The sequence below is a fragment of the Scomber japonicus genome, chromosome 24 (genome assembly GCF_027409825.1).
Source record: "Scomber japonicus isolate fScoJap1 chromosome 24, fScoJap1.pri, whole genome shotgun sequence".
In the NCBI taxonomy this organism is placed as follows: domain Eukaryota; kingdom Metazoa; phylum Chordata; class Actinopteri; order Scombriformes; family Scombridae; genus Scomber; species Scomber japonicus.
In genome coordinates this window covers 7,120,036-7,140,331 of record NC_070601.1, presented here as the reverse complement: position 1 = coordinate 7,140,331, position 20,296 = coordinate 7,120,036, and the positions used below count along the sequence as shown (strand labels likewise).

The following is a 20,296-nucleotide window of genomic DNA, read 5'->3' as shown; positions in this document are numbered from 1 at the left end:
GGCAGAACATTGACATCAGACATGGAGGTGGATAAATCAGTGATCATTCATTCTTGGAGAATGGTGAGGATGTTGGTGTTCATGATGGCAGCACAACACTACAAATTGCCAGTTTATTTGAGTTCCAATCCCTTGATTTACTACCCATTGGCAATTTTACTCTTATTTGCCTAACAACCAAAATTCAAAGCACTCAAATATGCTGAGAAGCAGTGTGTGTTTATTGACAAAGTGTGTGTCTGCACCATATGCAGGTCAGTGGGCCGTTTGGTTCCTGTGACGTATGTGAATTAGATTACGTCCCTCTCACAGTCAAAGCTTAATCATGTACTAAAGCACAGTTCTGCCAGCTCCCATTAGACACCTGTAGTGCAAAAGGCCTCAGATGGCTGGAGCAGCAGGAGACAAAGAAGCATCCTGAGACCTCTAACACCTGTGACTATGGCATTGTGTCTACCTATTTTACTGAACCTAAACCAGAACACACAGATTCAACAGACACCCACATCATCATTTAAATACCCTCAAACCCATCATGACACAAAGCTGACTAAACCTTCTCCTTCACAAACAAGCCAAACAAAATCAAACCAGCTTACAATCCACAAACAAATCCAGGAACTGATTCTTACTCCAAACATTATTCCAATACAATTCTGTCTCAAAAGCTGCCAACATGGCATGTCTTAATTTCAGTGGAGCAGAGAAAGGTTCTGAGGTTTCGGGACGGTGCACCTAACCAGAATTGACGATGGGAAATGTACTTAACGTTTCTGCATGGTGCATTGAGATGGATAGGGTTTCCTGGTGGTTGGAAAAAACAAGAGGTGCCTTGGATCTATGGGTCCTTGCTTACACACACACACACACACACACACACACACACACACACACACACACACACACACACACACACACACACACACAATTCAAGTGAATACCTGAGTACACTAGAATTAAGTTTGAAATATAAGAATCTAAAAAAACTGTATTTTCATAGCTTATGCAAGAAAATACTCAAACAAAACCCCAACCTGTTTTGTTGTGATTAAGGCCATTTCAATTACTCCATCAGTGATTAGACTCAGCCCAATCTGGCCTGACAGTGGATTGTCTTTACAGGAGAAGTAGGTGAAATTTGATACGCGTCTTAGCTGCCTTCCTAATGCACTTTGTCAAACTCCATTTGGGCCCAGCCAAGAAAAAACCTCATTTAAATGAGCAGAGAAGTTAACAGAAGGAATTGATGCTTGCAATTTGTGTGTTGGCTGGCAAGCTGCATTGAATTATGAATATACCATATGTGTCATCATATGAATATGTGTCTCCCAATGCCTCGCAGTGTAATGAGAACTAGCAAGTCACCATGAACTCACCATAACACAGCATCGTTTTATGTAAGATATTGGGTGTTTGTTCACCTTTTTTTGGCACATACGCTATATTTTTACTACTGGCTGCTGTCACTGCACACTGTGAATCCCTGGAAGTTAATGTCTTCATTCATGTAAGTAAACCTAATCCTTTATATTTATTTTACATGGTAATAAAACATAATTTGCTTGAATGCACAAACATAGTGTATTACATTGTACTTACAGAGTCTCGGATGACTAAATCTCAATCACAATAAGGCTGACTGAGCGAAATCATAAGCTGCGGACATAAGCGCAACCATACCTGATGAATCTGCAGTACAAGCACTGTGAGGGGGGTAAAACATATAAATCTTTTGAGGTTTGAGTCAAAACTGACCCTCTCATGAAGCAAGACTAGATCTGGTGATGAACATTTATCAGGAAAATGAGGAAAGCCATGACTGTACTCAAAAACCAACATCACTGGTATGCGAAGGCATTGTTTTCATTGCATATCTTGTCTATATCCAGGGTCTTATAAGAGACCAGTTGGAATGTGCAAATACAAAATCTAGGGAGCAGTTTCATTTGGGTATTAATTCTCATAAAAGGAATGTTTTCACACCCAGACATGAGAAAATCTACTGTGCCTGCTTTCCCTCAACACAGAGACTGAGAAAGGAGGAAGGTTTCGAATAGAGCCATGCCTAATGGAAGTCTGGACATTTCCTGATCATTATCTATGGCAGAACAGGACTTCTGTTATAACCACCAGCCATGGAGAATCATTAGTGCCTGATGTCATAACTGAATAACAGTAATCAATTTAACTCTCATACATGATTTATACCAAATAAATAAATTGAATTATATTACAAAATGCACGTGTTCTATCTAATATCATCATTTTGCTGATGCAGGGTGGTAATGTCTGCAAGGGCAGAATGGCTGTGACAGACTACAGGCTGGGCTACTCCCATATTCACCATCCATTGGCAAGACATGAGCCAATTTATACACAGCGAGATGGTTAAAATAATATACACCGCCACATATTTAATTCACTGCCTTTCATCACAGGTCAGTCGGCTTTTACTGCAGTGGATAGCCGGGAAGCAGCGCCGGTTTCAGCACCATGCAGGCGTGGACCACCAGAACAAAAGGCGCAGGCTGCTGCTGCTGCTGCGTAAAGAGGCGCACCAGGACGCATCAAGACAGCGACAAATCCCGCAAATAAAAAACACAATTCTACACATTTTTCTTACATGCATGAGCCAAGAATTTCCATCTTAAATCTGCATTGAAAAAAAAAGCGACGTCAAGTTACAAACTCACTGTCGAGATTCTAACACATCCAATTCATCATTCATACCTCTAAATTCACATAACTGCACATCGCACCGCAACGCGCTCACAGACAACAGCAGGGGATTAGTGGACAGCAATGCCAACATTAATATACAATTTAATTTTTTGTAGAAACTTTTACAACAGCCGGCTTTTTATTGAAATGGCTGAAACTTACATTCACGCTGATAAGATCATTTATAAACCCTAATTTCTCCTGTTAAGATAAACAAAGTGCTTAGGCTCTTACCTGGAGGTTTAGGTTGCTGAGCGGCACTAATACCGTTGTGTGTGGACAGAGCTGTGGTGACAATGAGAGTGGTATGGGGCCCTCTGATCCCTCCCACCGCAAATTAAGCTACCGTAATGGCAGCAGTGTGCGCGCAAGGGGATTATGTGGTTGCCTGTTTTGTGCATGACTGGCAAACCCTGTGATTGGATATGGAATTTGTGCATCTTTGGAGAGCAAATATACAAAAAAAAAAAAAAAAAATACAAAAACGTGCACCTCTGTATGTAAGAGACACACAGGCCTTATCACACATGAAGTCAAACACACACACACACAAACAAACACAAACAAACACACCCACACACAGCAGGTGCAAAGGGAAATGTCAAGTTAAAAGGGATTTCTGCCTCTCAGTGTCAAGCCACTTTACTGAATGGGGAAAGCACTCAGTCCGCAGTGAAGATGAGTGCAGAGCTGAAGCACCAGGGTGTGGCTGTTGCTGAGGAAAGATGGAGAAGGGGGGGAAAAAAGGGAGAGGGAGAGAGCGGATAATTTGGATGTGATGCCAAGTGGGGAGTGGGAAGGAGGGGCAAAAAGATAGTGGAATGGGGGAGGACAGCTACTGTAAGGGAGCAGAAGATGGGTGCGTAGCCTGGAAGGGTGGGGTTGAAGATGAATTAGGGAACAGTAGCTGTCCCCCCCAGGAGAGGAGTAGTGGGGATGGTGTATGCCTTCTCAACTGATGTTGATTGTTGGTAGAAATGGAGCACAGGAGGGCTCGACTGGCATGCTGTGGGCATCTATTTGTTGAGCTATACTTCAACCGTGCAAATATGTGACAATGTAGGGGACTAAAAGGGGTTTATTCATACACAGATGTTACTTTCCTGATATATTAACACTAGAATTCTCTGTTCTATCATATAAATGGAAAGCAGCTTACAGTATTGGCATTCATCATATACCTGAATATATTAAATAGAGGTTATATGAATAGAAAATGTGGTAAATATCACCCCTAACTAGCAAAGGATGAGGTTGAAACTTTGTAAAGATTTAATTTCTGCTGTCATATTCAACAGTTTTGCTGCAATGCTAATATGATAAAGAACAGCCATTTGTCATGTCTTTATCACCTTTGTCTTTGCATTCACTGCCACCTACTGATGGAAATAGCAAAATGCAAACTGGAGAAAATCAGTATTTCATTTATTTTTATTCACTCTCCATTACATGCTAAATCTTACACTCCCACTTGCCCACTCCTAACCAATATCTTCATAAGGGCAGAAAATAAAGTGCTGAGCAACACAACTATTGCAAGCATCACACCATCTGCTACAAAACCCCCACAGGAGGAAATGATGACAACAAAGATATGACAGTGACGACACTTGTGTTGACCGGATCTGACAAATAAATAACAATCATCTCTTTGATAACCTCACACACTCAAGCAACTAATCACAGTTATACGAATATTGAAAAGTTTGAAAATATTACTCATATTTTACAAACAAAGCCCGAGTTTGTTTACCCTCAAGCAATGAATATTCATTGCAATTTATTTGGAGAATAAATCAACCCTCTAAACCTACTGTAATATGCATCGCTTTATTTTTTTCAATTTACAACTTTGAATCCTGATTTGAAGAATTCAAGTGGGATTTAAAGCCTGTTACATTAACGCCCTTGCCAAACGAGTTAACACAATGCTAGTTAAGCCTATTACCCCGAGATAAATCTCTCTGTATTTCGTAGTATACCAGAGGTTTTTAATCTGGTGTTTACAGCAAGTTTTCTGTGCTGGCATGCTGGTAGTGATGCATTTTACATCAACAAGCAATGATTGGTTTGCCAGACCTGAAGGGGGAAGCAACCATGGATGTATAATAAGAACTGGACACAGTGTTGGACGTGGGGTTCTGTTCATTCCTATGAATTTTGTTAAGTGGCACATGAAGCCAAAAAAGCAACATACTGCTAAATAGAAATTACACATTGAGCATGCACATTATACTGCACATGCTCTACAAGCCCAAATCCATGTGTACCAGAGGCTTCCACTGACTGAGCTGGATAACTTCGAGTTCAGCCCTCCACCCACTTGAATGGAGATAAAATAATTTAATCAAGCGGCTCATTTAGACATCCCAAATGTTATTGGACCAAATGGATCACATTTTGATTGTGACATGAGTCATTTTGCAGGTGTCGTGACACTCAAAAAAACTGTATTCACTGTGTTACAGCCAGTAGTGACAGAGTAGGCTGACGCCAGAAGGGAGAGACAAAAGTTCCACACTGCAGGTTTTTAATATATTCTATCGTACCTTCCCGTACATTTTTCGACTGACCAATATTTAGTTTATTTTTATTATTTTTTTTATTTTTTTTACAGACGGACATGTATTATGTGCAAACTATCCCACTCTCCCCAGTGCTCCTTCACCATGAAAACTTCCAAATTTTCTCACTTCTGGCCGACTATGGTGCGGGCGATGAGCTCTTTCATGATCTCATTGGTGCCTCCATAGATGGGCTGAATACGGGCATCCACAAATGCCCTGGAACAACAAAGAGACAAGTTGTTGCTGGACTGAAATAGAAAACAAATCACAAGCCAATCACCCGTCCCTGTCATACAGACAGAGTAACACTTACTTGGCGATGGGGTATTCCCACATGTAGCCCCAGCCTCCATGGAGCTGCAGGCACTGAGAGGCCACCTTGACCTGGAGGTCAGATGCCCTGGAAAAAAGACAAGGACGTTGTCACATGGCAACACCAGGACCTATTATTGAGATGCTGGTAAAATACAGAAACATGGTCTCACCAGAACTTGGCCATTGAGGCTGTGGCGGGATCTAGGCGTTTCTCAGCGTGGAGCTGAAGACAGTTATCCAAGAAGGATCGACCCACACAGATTTCAGTCTTCAGCTCTGCCAGCTTGTGCTGCACAGTCTGTAGGGTAAAATTAGATATCAGTCTTCTTCAGAAGGAAAGTTGTGATTGTAAGGCCTGCACAGAAGATACTAAACATCAACTATGCTATTCAACATTTCTTATGTTTAAATCTGTGACTAAATAAATAAGTGAACCGAACAGAGGATAAAGGAACAGAGCTCATTTGTTTTCTGTGGTATGGTGTGAATAAACAAAGGCTGCCTGGTGTGTGTGGGATGAATATATTTAAAACAGTAGCTGGATAAGACTGCAAATAGGTTCACTTTGTGAAAATAGGAACTTACTGATACTAATGTTGTTGTCATTGTGGCCTGTTTCTGTTTCAGTTTTGTATAAATGAACAACAAAAATGAAAAATTAATTCAGTATTTACTAAAGCCTGGCCTTAATATTGGCCTATTACAGAGATCTCAGTATTGGTGTTTATGCTATCTGATATGTGCCGATATTTTTAAATAAACTAAAAACTATGTGACACAAACCTGTAGGTTAGCGATCGTCTTGCCAAAAGCTTTCCTCTGCAACACGTAGTTCCTGGTTTCCTCAAACATGAACTCACAGCTCGCTATTGCCATGTCAGCAATCACCAGACGTTCCTTATCCAACAAAATGATGATTTACAATCAAATCAACGGAAGCAAACCAATAATAAGCTGTGCAGAAATATCTAGATAATGATACAAACAAAAAACTGAATGCAAATTATATACAAAAAGAAAGATACTGTATCACATTTTTAAATGTCATAATTTAGTATATCTGTAGAATTTTGACTTGTTCATCAGAATTAAAAACTTAATCTTTTAAAGTAATTTGTGGCCTATTTTCTGTTTTCCATCTTGCTGCTTTAGGTAATACGATAGATTTTGGTGCTTCATGCCACTGTTCCATGGACTTGTGTATGAGAGTGTGATGTCATCAAACATTTTGCATGTTTACCTGAGGCAGTTCATTCATCAGATAGTGGAAGCCCATGTTGACTTCCCCTAGGAGGGCGTCAGCTGGGAGCCGCACATCCTCAAAAAACAGTTCAGCCGTGTCCTTAAAAAGAAGGAGAAGTATGTGAAGTGAGGAAAAACACTATAATGGTAAAATTATTTTCCCAAGCATTCAAGGTGTTCAGGTACCTGAGCCTTCAGACCAATCTTATCCAACTTGCGTCCTTTCTGGAAGCCTTTCATGCCGTTCTCCACCAGGAACAGACTGATGCCATGTGCGGGTGACTTGGCCTCACGGTTGGTCACGGCCACTACCACCACCAGGTCGGCCATCCATCCATTCGAGATGAACACCTGGAGATGGAAAAGAGCTCAAGCCGATGTTGACATGCAATTAAATAGCTGTTTTTTTTCTTCTTCTACAACTCCACCAGCACCTTGTTGCCGTTGAGGATCCAGTCGCTGCCATCCCTCTTGGCGTTTGTCCTCACACCTTGAAGATCACTGAAAAGATAAAAGGTGCCAGGTTGTGAAAGCTACACCACATTAACACAAACCCATATTTATGCTTGAGAAACAGAGTAGAGGTTTCTAGCAAAACTTCACCTATTTCTAAGGTAGGTGAAGCAGGGATGGGAAGTATTTCTAATACATGTATTTAAAATATGTATTTAAAATACAAAATACTATCTATCTATCTACGAAATCTACGATTTGGATTGTTTGTCTTTGAGTTATTGTCATTGATTCATAGTGGGCAATCTTTTACACCAAAAGAGTAAATAAGTATACTTAAGGAAGGGTTCCTTGAGTTGCCGAACATTTCTCAGGGCAGAGGTTTATATTGGGAGGTCTTTAACATGAGGGGGCAGCATATCTAATATGTTGACTGATTATGGGAGGAGTCTCTTGCTTTCAGATGTTTTAGATGTATTTGTGCCCATCCCTGAGGTGATGGTCACCTTTTTGAATTTTTTCTGCTTCGTAACTACCCTATTTAAATGGCACTTGTATGTCTCAAATAAATGAACTACAAATAAGGCTATAACATGTTGGTCTGTAAAATGTTTCTTTTTCGACATTTGTGTTTGAGCCCTGACCTGCCTGCTCCTGGCTCTGTCATGGCAACAGCACCGATGCATGTTCCTGCAATCATCTTGGGGATGAAGCGTTCAATCTGTTCCTTGGTGCCATAATTGTTGATGTAGGGCATAATGACATCGGAGTGGACAAGGAAACCGGGTCCAGAGCAGTTGCAGTACATTCTGGTGAACAAATACAGAACCAAATGAAAAAGTTAGCCAGTGTATGAACTCAGAATTGTATTTTCACCTTAAAAGGACAACTCACAGTTCCTCCCACGTGATGACGGTGGATAACAGGTCTCCTCCAATGCCACCGTGCTCCTCTGGTGTCATTATTCCCAGCAGGCCTTGCTCCCCAGCCTTCTCCCACACCTCCCGGCTCACCTGACCTGCCTTCTCCCACCTGGAGAAACAAAAAGAAGAGATTGTAATGAGGTGAGGAAACACATGATAATGGAAGAGACACAAAAGAAACACTTCTACCTACTCCGTGTGGTATGGCACCACCTCCTCTTGGAAGAAGCGCCGGACACTTTGTCTGAAGATGTCATGGTCCTCATTGAAGATCCTGCGAGTGCCAATGTCCATCAGGGTCTTGGCTGCAGAGGTCTCTGGGCGTGTGGAGGATGTAGGATGACTGAGCTCCTGGGTCTGACTGTGCTGCAGTCTGGGAAGAATTACAGGAATTCAATCAATCATACTTTTCCCCAAATTTTACAGATTTTATCAGAAGAAGCACATACTGTATCAGACTTGAAGCTGTTGCGGAGCATACAAATTATTTGATTCATTATTAAAAACACTTAAAGGGATGAATTGGCTTTCAGGTGAAGTCTTCAGAAGATTCACTGTACCTGTTGAATGCAGGTACCTTCACATACTTGCTAATGAACAGAAGGTAAACATCAAGCATGATATTTTTCTGTATGTTTTCTCTTTTGTGTACATAAAACATACTTGTATTAATATTACAAGATTTGTGCATTATGTTTTAGTGAATTCATAGGTGAACATGAAGAGTGAAACCTCATGAGCTACATGTACACTTATTTCATACATTGAAAGAATATCCTGCAACAAACTGTGGTGTAAACACCTTTCTATTATAGATAATCATCCCAAATTGGAATTTGTGGCTGTGTCCATACAACACAGGAGAGTGTTGAATTATTATGGTATGTAAATCTAAACATATTCATACATTTTACAATATTCCACACAGTTTTGTGACTATAACAGATAAACTGCAATGTTTTACTGAAAATGTCAGGAAGGCCCTATTTGTTATTGACCCCTTAAGGAGGCACAGAAGGAAAAACTTGCTTAACTAGATGTTATTATTTACATGCTTTGGCTTAGTACACACAAAGTCTGAATATTTTATGTGAGAATTTGAGTAATGGAATGCAAAATATAAATGGGTGCCTTGTCCATACTGAACTAATCCTAAACTCCATAGTACCATTGAAGAAAATAAACTATAAGAACAGTGTGATATTCTATAATATATTACTAAATGGTCATTTTGTTTTGCTCACTTTTTTCAACTAATTATGATGTTCAATGTTTTTAAGTCTTTCTTAAGGATGAGATGAGACAACATTGGCTGAGCTACAGGTGGATGAGAGTAGCTGGAGTCCTTTTAAAAGCAAGGCTGCCAGTTTAGAAATATGTGAACTGCTTTTTCATCTACTGATACTGTAGATAAGATGTAATGGACTTTCTTAGTCTCATTTAGTAATGTTTAAGACTACTGCATACTGACGATTGCGTTGGGTGCTTATTAAGAGGTAGACCTACTGTACTTTTGACCATATGGTAGATGGTATGGGTTGCCAAGGAACATATATCTTTTGAAAAACATTACATTTTAATTGTAAAACGCATGAAAATGGGAGTAATGTGTGTTATTTATTTAGTTTGGCAAGTGACCATGGTAACCGGGATACTGTAAGACCAGGTGTACATTATCAAGAATGAATGGACGAGGCGCGCCAGACTTTGCCTCCGTGCAGTCCGTTTATTCTTAATAATGGACACCACATCGTGCGTTATCCTTTACATATCTAAAACAGCAATACTAATTCAAGAACAGAACAATTAAAACCAGTAAGATTATATTTTACCTTGTAGTAGCAGCAGCAGTAGAGAGTCCCCATCCTCGCCCGGAGATATTTTTCAATGTGGAATAGCAACGTTTATGGATTTTTAAAGTAAACATTTCAGAGGAAAAAAATGTGATAAAACTATCAAAACGGATACAAACAGACAAACAAAAACTAACGACAACAAAAACAGGAGAAAAATCGCCTTAGTTGCACGTGTAAAGACCGGTAGGTAGGTAAAATTAAAATATTTACATGTAGTCTTTTTGTCGACACGCTATTTTTAAATTGGTAATTAAATAAATGTTAACTTCAATTACCCTATTCACACATATTAAGCAACTCTTCCCACTGTGGGAAAAACAGCAGACCTCTTCCTTTTCCTTTCTCTTGGTGCAGAAACATAGGTTGTGCATATTTATAAGCAGAACTGTCATATGTAACAGTTTAACTTGCAAAACCTGCTGCAATGCTAACAAATTGAAGAACAGGGTCATATATCCTCATCAGATGCGTCTTTTATTTTTACTGCCACCTACTGATGAAAATAACAAACTGCAAGCTGGGAAATCAGTATTTCAACCCCTAACCACTACTCTCCATCATATCTCAAGACTTAAAACTGCCTAATATGTTCTCAATAGTATGGTAAAACTGGGCATTAAAACATAATGTGTGTTTATTTAATCAAAATGAACAACCAAGATATGACAGTGAGGATACTTTGTGTTGACAAAAGGTATATGGATCTGATAAATAAATGACAATCATCTCTTTGATATTTTCACACATTCAAGCAATGAATAGCACAGTTTCATTAATAAAAATAAAACATGTCCAAGTGCATTTTTACCTACAATCTGTTATTGTTCAATTAAGTATAAATACAATGGACACTACAATGACTGTTAAATGGCATATAAAAATAAAGTTGTTAAATAAAACTCATATTTTACTAACAAAGTCCATGTTCAGAAATGCTCTGGCAATCAGTGTTTGTTCTTATTTATTTGGACGAGAATAATAAGCCAACCCTCTAAACCTACTGTAATATGCATCACTTAAAAATCAAGGACAACCCTGTTTATTTTTTTTATTTTTTGTCAACTTGCAACGACCAACCCTGATTTGAAGAATTCAAGTGGAATTTAAAGCTGCAGTGCAGGACTTTTACATAGAAATGCATGTCAAAATGAACACCATATATGTATACCAAATGAGTTCACACAATGCTGAACAAGCCTATCACCACCACTAAATTGAATGGGGTTAAAATGATTCAGTTGTGCGGCTTTTCTAGACTTTTCCAAATGTTACTGGACGGAATGGATCAAATTCTCATAATGACATGAGTCATTTTGCAGAGGTTGTGAAACTCAAAAAACTGTATGCACTGTTTTACAGCAAGTAGTATAGTAGGTAGAGTCAATAGAGAAGCTAGGAGTCATACATCATAAGCACCTGTCACCTGTGTTTTTGTAATGACAATTACAAAAGTTATGCACTGCAGGTTTAAATACATTTGGGCGTACAGTACCTTCTTAGACTTTTTATGACCATCCAAGAGAACATTTGGAATTTTCTGTTTTTTCCAGACAAATCATTAACCAAGAAACAAACACATATTATGTGCAAACCACCTCTCTCTCCCCAGTGCTCCTCCACCATAAAACCTTCCAAATTTGTCACTTCTGGCTGACAATGGTGCGGGCGATGAGCTCTTTCATGATCTCATTGGTGCCTCCATAGATGGGCTGAACACGAGAGTCTACAAATGCCCTGGAAGAACAAAGAGACAAGTTATTAGTGGACTGGAACATAAACAAATCACAAGCCAATCACCCGTCCCTGTCATACAGACAGAGTAACACTTACCTGGCGATGGGGTATTCCGTCATGTAGCCCCAGCCTCCATGGAGCTGCAGGCACTGAGTGGCCACCTTGTTCTGGAGGTCAGATGCCCTGGAAAAAAGACAAGGACGTTATCACATGGCTACACCAGGACCTATTATTGAGATGCTGGTAAAATACAGAAACATGGTCTCACCAGAACTTGGCCATAGAGGCTGTGGCGGGATCTAGGCGTTTCTCAGCGTGGAGCTGAAGACAGTTATCCAAGAAGGATCGACCCACACAGATTTCAGTCTTCAGCTCTGCCAGCTTGTGCTGCACAGTCTTTCGGGTAAAATTAGATGTTGTTTAATTTTCAAAAGAAAAATTGTGATTGTGAGGAAAAGATACTAAACATAAACAGTAGACAATGAAAAAACATGCTATTAAAACATTTCTTATGTTTAAATCTCTGACTAAAGAATAACATAACAAACCATAAATTAAATACAGCAAGGCCTGTTTCTAATTAAATTTGAAATAAATGATCAAACAAAACATAAAAATCAATGAAGTCTTTAAAGAATCAGTTAAAGTATGCACGTACAATCAAATAATCAACCTGAAAAACTATGTGACACAAACCTGTAGGTGAGAGATGGTCTTGCCGAAAGCTTTCCTCTGCAACACATAGTTCCTGGTTTCCTCAAACATGAACTCGCAGCTCGCTATTGCCATGTCAGCAATCATCAGACGTTCCTTATCCATCAAAAATATATGATTAATCAGCAAATCAAAACAATAATAACTTGTGTGGAAGTATCTAGGTCATATAACAAACCAAAAAGCGAATGCAAATTGAGTACAAATTGACTAGTTTGACTCGGAACAAACATTTTGGTGCTACAAACCACTGTGTCACAGACTTGTGTATGAGAGGCTGAATTTTTTGCATGTTCACCTGAGGTAGTTCATTCATCAGATAGTAGAAACCCTTGTTGAGTTCTCCTAAAAGGGCATCAGCTGGTAGCCGGACATCCTCAAAAAACAGTTCAGCTGTGTCCTTAAAAAAAAGAAGTATTAGAAGTGAGGATAGAGACACACTATGATGGAAAAATGATTCTCCCAAGAAATCAAATTGTTCAGGTACCTGAGCCTTCAGACCAATCTTATCCAACTTGCGTCCTTTCTGGAAGCCTTTCATGCCGTTCTCCACCAGGAACAGACTGATGCCATGAGCAGCTGTCTTGGCCTCGCGGTTGGTCACGGTCACTACCACCACCAGGTCGGCCATCCAACCGTTTGTGATGAACACCTGGAGATGGATAAAAGGTCAAACCGGTGTTGACATGCAATGAAATGGCTGTTTTTAGCTTCTGTGACTCCGCCAGCACCTTGTTGCCATTGAGGATCCAGTCGCTGCCGTCCCTCTTGGCGTTTGTCCTCACACCTTGTAGATCACTGAAAAGATTAAAAGGGTGCCGGGTCGTGAAAGTTACATCACATCATCACTTATCTATGCATGCTGGTGTCACATTTACGCTTGAGCCCTGACCTGCCTGCTCCTGGCTCTGTCATGGCAATAGCAGCAATGGATTTTCCTGCCATCAGTTTGGGGATGAAGCGTTCAATCTGCTCCTTGGAGCCGTAGTTTAAGATGTAGGGCATGACGATGTCGGAGTGCAGGGCAAAACCGGGTCCTGTGCAGTTGCAGTACATTCTGGTGAACAAATACAGAATCAAATGAAAAAAGTTAGCCAGTGTATGAACTCAGAATCGTGTTTTCACCTTAAAAAGGACAACTCACTGTTCCTCCCACGTGATGACGGTGGATAACAGGTCTCCTCCAATGCCACCGTGCTTCTCTGGTGTCATTATTCCCAGCAGGCCTTGCTCCCCAGCCTTCTCCCACACCTCCCGACTCACCTGACCTGCCTTCTCCCACCTGGAGAAACAAAAAGAAGAGATTGTAGTGAGGTGAGGAAACACATGATAATGGAAGAGACATAAAATAAACACTTCTACCTACTCTTTGTGGTGTGGCACCACCTCCTCTTGGAAGAAGCGCCGGACACTTTCTCTGAACATGTCATGGTCCTCATTGAAGATCCTGCGCGTGCCAATGTCCATCAGGGTCTTGGCTGCAGAGGTCTCTGGGCGTGTGGAGGATGTAGGATGACTGTGCTGCTGGGTCTGACTGTGCTGCAGTCTGGGAAGAATTACAGGAATTCAATCAATCACACTTTTCTTAACAGACAATACATTCACTTTGGTAAAGCAGCAAAACATTATGGGAAGTGTGATATTAATTTAAAGCTTCCATTTGCATGAGAGGCAAGACATGTGTAATGTTTTAACATGGTACCAGAATAATATTTAAACGTTTAAAATAAGTATAGAGCTATTGAGAAAAAATAAATATAGTTAAAACAATATAACTCAAGCGACAGCAATATCGTCAACGTTAATTAATACTACGAAAGTTGCAAAGCTAAGGTCCTTGCAGGTCACAATGCAGAAAGTGTGCCAAAGGTTACTGTGACCCACTTCTACAAACAGACACTGTAGTTATATTGGAAAAAAGGACATTATTCACCCTAAATGAATATAACTATACTATATATAATATAACTAATTGATATGCATTCTGTATATAAAAGTATATCGCGTAGCTATAGTTGAAACATGTCTAAAAGGAAATACTACTTCAAAAAGTCAAACATTAAATCGACCAGTGCAAACATTTCACCTAGTAGTAGCAACAGAGAGTGTTTGTCCTCGCCCGGAGACATTTCTCAAGCCGGAGTAGCAGGTTTTAGCAATGTTTTTAACAAACATTTTGCAGTTTGAAACGGTAAACAGAAGAAAACGGACAGAAGAAAGCAGGGTAAAGATCGACTGAGTGATAATAACATGTAAAGATGTATCACTCTGTAGTCATTCACTGGCTCCTCTTCCGGGCTGGAAAAAGTGCGATTAGTATTTACTTTTAGTCATAGTCGACATTATATTTTATTTATGTGTAATTTAGCTCATGTAAACGTAAATGTAACTTATATTATACAACATGTAAAATGTAACTCTTCATACTGTGGGATGTTTTGTCCGTGAGAACAGTAGCAGAGTGAGACATCTTCTTTCTGTCAGTGGAGACAGATTTCTTCTTCTTTAAACCTTGCAGAGATGTTCTTCCATAATTCTGCCATCTGTTGGTAAGAAGGGGGAAAGTGCAGGTGCTACCATGTTTCTGCAGAAACAACAACAAAAAACGTTTTAAAACAGTTTAAATAATTATGTATCCATAATAAAACAAACACTCAATAGGTTTTTATATGATAGGAGCAAACACTTCACAAATGAAGTTAGTCTGTCTTGTTTAAATAGAAATAAGGGATATAAGTGATAAGCATAAGAGAATAAATAACAATGTATCTGGCTGTGCAGAAATACGTTCAAAGTCTTCAAATTGTATACAATGTAAATACCAGACTGCTAAAAAAAAACCTATGAAAGAGATCAGGCTACTCCACTCTTTTGAGATTTAAATTACCCATCCCTTACCAAGAGAAAGTTGTTGGCAGTTTCTATGTTTGAGCAGGAAACTAAAAGGGACAAAGAGTTTGGTGTTAGGGTGCCATGCCTTAACTATTTAACTATGGAGCAACCCGCCTGATGAATTCAGACTTGCAAAACCAGCGTTTTGCTTCTTAAAACACATTTCTATCATCAATTCTGAATAACCTCTGTTAAATAGCCCTTACTCTTTACTTCTGAAAACATAGGCTGTATTTACCTTATTGTCTTGTAAAGCACTTTGTTATCACTGAGTTTGATAAGTGCTATATAAATAAACACTAATATTATTGTTATTTTATTAACAATACTTCTACTTCCATTTTAGCAGATGCAGAGATCATATGTAATGTGTACTGAATTAATTAACATAATAGAAAAGACTTTCCGGTGCCTTGTATACCATATGTATTCATTTTATACTTGAAGTAGCAGTAGACAATCTTAAAGTTTAAACATAAAACCTTGACTGTCCTTATTTTATATTGAACATGATGTGCTCCATAAAGGGTCAACTTCTTCATGACACCACAAGGGGGCAGTGCAGGCTTTCTTAATGTTGCAACATTTTTTTCAATCAATGGTTGAACCTGTCTGCCCAAATCTGCCAAAATGGTGTGTCTGGAATTATTGCTCCTTCATTTCCTCCACATTAAAAACACAGGTAAGCCTCTTTTAAAAATAATATGTCTTTTTCCTACTTCCTTTTATGTCTTCCCAAAGAAAGCTTAGCAGTAATTGACACCTGACCCCAGCAGAGGTCATCGGTCAGTTATACTTGAACACATGTCCCCAAAATAACTGACATATCTGACCCAGCCAGAAATGATCCCTTTGGCCCCTACCTTGGATTTATTAGGCCAAGGACTACACGTCTCCTCCCTCGTCTGACGCCTCTTTAGTCATCATCTATTCTCTTTATAGACTTATATAATGATGTGGCCTCACACATATGTTCTGGTTGAAAGCTGAAAGGCTTTTTTTTACGACACCTTCTGCCCTAACTATTATATATATGTATAATGGGTTTTTATGTTGTTTAATTGTGTACATGACTTTTAGGGATGTTTTTTTTATACAGGATAATTTAAAATATATTTGTGCCCCTAAAACTGTCACTTGAAATTGAGCTTAGAATGAATTGTGTCTTAATCTATTCTTTGATGCTTTGTGGAGCCAAATAATTGTAATGTGAGGCTATGGATAATACATTTGGATTACAAATAAACCTTACATGTATACAAATTTAAAAAGGGCTAATTATAGCATTATAGTAATGTATAGTAGTGTATTGTGTTTCTTTTTTTCTTTCAGTCTCTATTTATTAGCTTTCATGGACTAGTTTTTATCTTCCATCATCAGGACATTTCACTTTTCTGTAGTTCTGTCCCACTAAATTCATAAATATAGTATATTGATGCCTTATACTAAATCATATATCTACAACAGGATGTGGACAATGAGAGATCAAGGTTCAACCATGATGGGATGTACTTTTGAAAAGTTTATTCTGAAATGAACAGAGTGAAAATAAAATAAAACTTTTCAGGGAAGTGGGAGACTTTTGGCGGTCAATCCACTACCATTCCCCAGCACCTTTGGCATTGCTGGGGCAGTGATGGTATTACTGTATGAGGTGGCGGTGGGAAGGGAGGGATCTACCCTCACTTGATGAGCGGTCACCCCTTCTCCCCCGTTCCTCACCCCAAATGTGGTGAGTGGAGACGCGCCCCCGGGGGGAAGAGAGGAAGAGAGTAGAGGCTGAGTGATGGGGTCTACAATGGAGAGCAGATGTCCCGAAACAGGAGGGTTGGAAACAAAATGGAAAGGAAAACAAAATAAACAACAAGATGGGGTTGCTTCAACATCCCTTGTACATAGTCCTTGTCTTTCCTTGGTTGGTCTTTAAAACAGTGTAGATGTCCTGAACACCGTTGGGCTGTCTGTAGGCTGGCTACAGTTTCTTCAGCATTCCTCCTTCTGGCCTCTTACACGGACAAGATGTGCTTGACAAAAGCTGGAGAAGTAAAAATGAATGAAGAAATGAGAACCCATAAGAAGAAGTAAGAACCTATTCTCATAAAAGCTGAAGAAATAAGAACCCATAAATCTGGAAAAGGCATACATTACATGAGAAAGAGTACTAGGAAGTCAAAGCTTACCCTCATAGTGCACACTGCCGTTCTCGTCCTCCTGACCAGCCATAAGGGCATCAATCTCGGTCTCGTTCATCTTCTCTCCTGTAGACCCACAAGGATCGATGTCAGAAATGTAATCTCACACATGCTCACATACTGTACGTGCTAAGTAAACTATAATTATGTGCTTCTATATTTGGGGAAGGTGACTTGAGACTCACCCAGGGTGGACAGCACGATACGCAGCTCAGCGCCCATGACTGTGCCATTGCCCTCCTTGTCAAAGACACGCAGACCCTCAACGTAGTCATCGTAGGTACCCTTTGGGTAAGTGTCAACTGTCTTCAGCATGGGCAGGAAAGCGTCGAAGTTGAGCCTCTTGTTGGCCATGTCTGTCAGTTAAAAAAAAAATGCCACAGAAGGCACCATGATTAATGAGTGTATGGCTGCAAATGCAAACCTCAAGATCAAGTGTTTATCACTAAACACAGAAGAATTAGGGGTGTTTAGACTACTTTTTTCAGTGTTTCTATGTCAAAGAAAGGACTGTTTAACCAGCTGATGACAATAAGTTTAGGTTTAAGCTTAAAGTGAAATGGGGACTTTGTAACTTTTGAGAGAACAAATAACACACTCATCATCTTACATATAATAAGAGTCATTGTTCCTCCATTTAATACACACTTGCAGGTGCAGGTTAAACCTTTTTCTGTCTTGTAGAAAAAGCTAGGTAGATATTGCTGTGTGACTGGCAATGTTTCAGTTTCTTCTGTTTCATGTGGTCAGTTTTATCTGGATTTGTCTGAATGTTGTCTTACCATCATTACTTGGTTTGCCCAGGATCGCGTGAACGTCCTTGTTGGTAGGGTTCTGGCCCAGAGCGCGCATGATGTCAGCCACCTGGTTGAAGGCCACCTGGCTGTCACCAACTCTGTCAAAGAGACCGAAAGCCTCCTTGAAGTCTGGCGGAGACAAGAGAATCAGGAGAGAAGATTCAGTATCTGACATGCTATGAGAGCATAAGCTGCAGTGAAACACCTATATAAAATGACTAACAGGGCTATTGGGTATAAAATATAATACTTTTGATCTTGCTGCCAAATGTTATGTTTCATAGTACTGTGGCATGGCATGACATGTTTGCGAAATTCTCTTTTTGGTTCCCATGAGATCCATCCCCTTTGGGTTTTCTTTTCTTTCTATCCAAGGTTCTTAGTCAACTATGGCAGCTATGTGGTGCCACACTGTGTTAGAGGATCAAAGACAGCAGAAGCTGCATACTTCCGCCATTGTTTATAGCTAATTGGGAGCAACAGCTGTATCCAAGCAGAGAACAGGGAGGCAATAAGAGGGGCATGGACAAAGGTTAGCTATTTCTATGAATGCTTCAAGAAGGCAACTCAGAGTGACCTTTCAGATAGATTAATGCTGATTTCCCAGCAGCAGCAGCCACCCCACCCCTCCCCATTCCTCCCTCTGCTTGTATTTCGGAGGAATTTAGGGTGACATCGGGGGAAAACTGATACATCCTGACAGAGTAACCCAGGCCATATAGAGGCATGGCCCCCTGGCCCTGCTCAAGTTAAACATAAAAATGCTGACAGCAGTGTAACCAATACCTTGTCTTACATGGCCGGCATGTATTTCACTGGCTATCAACTTAATGCAGAAAGTATAAATCTACCCGACTGTGCAGAAGCAGCACCTTTTGGGGGGGTTTGTTAAGATTTTCAAAATTAAAAAGGGTCCCAAGAACAATACTTGAATATTTCCCTGAACTTTAAGAGATAAATGGTAACTGGTAAAGTTCAAGGTTTATCACATCTACATGAGTATACAAATGATGCAAGAACTTATAATATCTATAGAAAATACTATGTAGATGACATGCACACACGTAGAGCCACAACAAATGCCTTCCACCTAACACAAAGCAATGCTTATAGATGACATGTCTTTCTACACTGAACAAAAGCATTGGGGATGGTGCTAGGGGGATCAAGGTTTGGATTCCTTCTGTAAGCGGATGCCACTGGGCCTGCATCTTAAACCTTGGCATGGGGATTAACACCTCTGATGTGCAAGAGCCACTGCGGCTTGCAAGACAAGGCTAGATCAGCTTAGAATAGACAACTCGACAACTGGACAAGTCTGTGGAATGTCATGTCCTATGGCGGTCTAGCAGTTCATTTGGACTAAAGTTTAAGCTAGGCAAGCCTGTATCTACTTTGGGAGTTTGTTTAGAGTGACTATTGCTGAAAAATCCCATAATACAAAAATAACTGTATACCCTCTCCTGCTGTTTTGTAAGTAAATGTCATCATGCGTGATGGTCAGAAAGCAGCATTCTCACTACTGTTTTTCAAGAATCTTGCTTTTTCCTCACTTACCCTCAATCTGGTCTGCTGTGAACTCAGTGCCACCTGCTGGTGCTGCAGGTGCAGCTGGTGCTGCTTCTGGTGCTGGAGCTGCAGCGTCGGCCTGTCACATAAGAATAGACAAAAACGCACAAACGCAAAGGTATATTTATGAATACGTGCACATATAGCACAGAGAAATGAATAAAATCAAATGATTTATGTTTATAGAAATAGTCAAAATCCAGTTTATGTAAGATTTTTCTGTCTGCAACTCTGTCTTAGAATTTATTGCTGTAAATTGTCCAAAACACAAATATATATGTACTGTATAATTTAGTTATAGACAGGTTCCTCGCATTTAGA

At 39.8% G+C, this 20,296-nt stretch overlaps 3 protein-coding genes across 4 annotated transcripts; all 3 read right to left on the bottom strand.

The window, feature by feature from the left end:
- Nucleotides 1–5,371: 5,371 nt before the first annotated feature.
- On the bottom strand, nucleotides 5,372–8,602 carry LOC128354020 (long-chain specific acyl-CoA dehydrogenase, mitochondrial-like; the record flags this gene model as incomplete). Its single annotated transcript, XM_053314267.1, has 10 exons — nucleotides 5,372–5,504; nucleotides 5,602–5,688; nucleotides 5,774–5,901; nucleotides 6,387–6,500; nucleotides 6,844–6,945; nucleotides 7,032–7,196; nucleotides 7,280–7,346; nucleotides 7,943–8,107; nucleotides 8,193–8,330; nucleotides 8,415–8,602. Coding segments are annotated over 10 exons (1,248 nt in total), but the record flags the coding sequence as incomplete, so codon positions are not given.
- Nucleotides 8,603–10,668: 2,066 nt separating this feature from the next.
- LOC128354333 (long-chain specific acyl-CoA dehydrogenase, mitochondrial-like) lies at nucleotides 10,669–14,775 on the bottom strand. Of its 2 annotated transcripts, XR_008321019.1 has the most exons (12): nucleotides 14,612–14,775; nucleotides 13,892–14,071; nucleotides 13,670–13,807; nucleotides 13,418–13,582; nucleotides 13,257–13,323; nucleotides 13,013–13,177; nucleotides 12,824–12,925; nucleotides 12,508–12,621; nucleotides 12,080–12,207; nucleotides 11,908–11,994; nucleotides 11,233–11,811; nucleotides 10,670–11,199 (listed from the first exon to the last, which is right to left on the bottom strand). XR_008321019.1 is itself a non-coding variant. In XM_053314569.1 (11 exons), the coding sequence occupies exons 1-11, from the start codon at nucleotides 14,698–14,700 to the stop codon at nucleotides 11,718–11,720; spliced, it is 1,329 nt and encodes a 442-aa protein (XP_053170544.1). In that variant the 5' UTR covers nucleotides 14,701–14,775; the 3' UTR covers nucleotides 10,669–11,717. The 2 variants fall into 2 exon arrangements, 1 of the variants encoding a protein (XP_053170544.1); XM_053314569.1 differs by having other exon boundaries at nucleotides 10,669–11,811.
- Nucleotides 14,776–16,926: 2,151 nt separating this feature from the next.
- Nucleotides 16,927–20,063, bottom strand: mylz3 (myosin, light polypeptide 3, skeletal muscle). The gene is given in 5 exon segments (XM_053314339.1): nucleotides 16,927–17,452; nucleotides 17,598–17,675; nucleotides 17,795–17,965; nucleotides 18,392–18,535; nucleotides 19,964–20,063. Coding segments are annotated over 5 exon segments (522 nt in total). The 3' UTR covers nucleotides 16,927–17,423.
- Nucleotides 20,064–20,296: the final 233 nt, after the last annotated feature.

Bases quoted from the DNA above. Each gene is read 5' to 3' on its own strand.
- LOC128354333 (XM_053314569.1), bottom strand. From the start codon at position 14,700: ATGTTTGTTAAAAACATTGCTAAAACCTGCTACTCCGGCTTGAGAAAT. The intron at 13,324-13,417 runs GTCAGGGCTCAA...TAATCTTTTCAG, and splicing joins ACAGAGCCAGGAGCAGGCAG to TGATCTACAAGGTGTGAGGA. The intron at 12,926-13,012 runs GTACCTGAACAA...CTTTTTTTTAAG, and splicing joins AGATTGGTCTGAAGGCTCAG to GACACAGCTGAACTGTTTTT.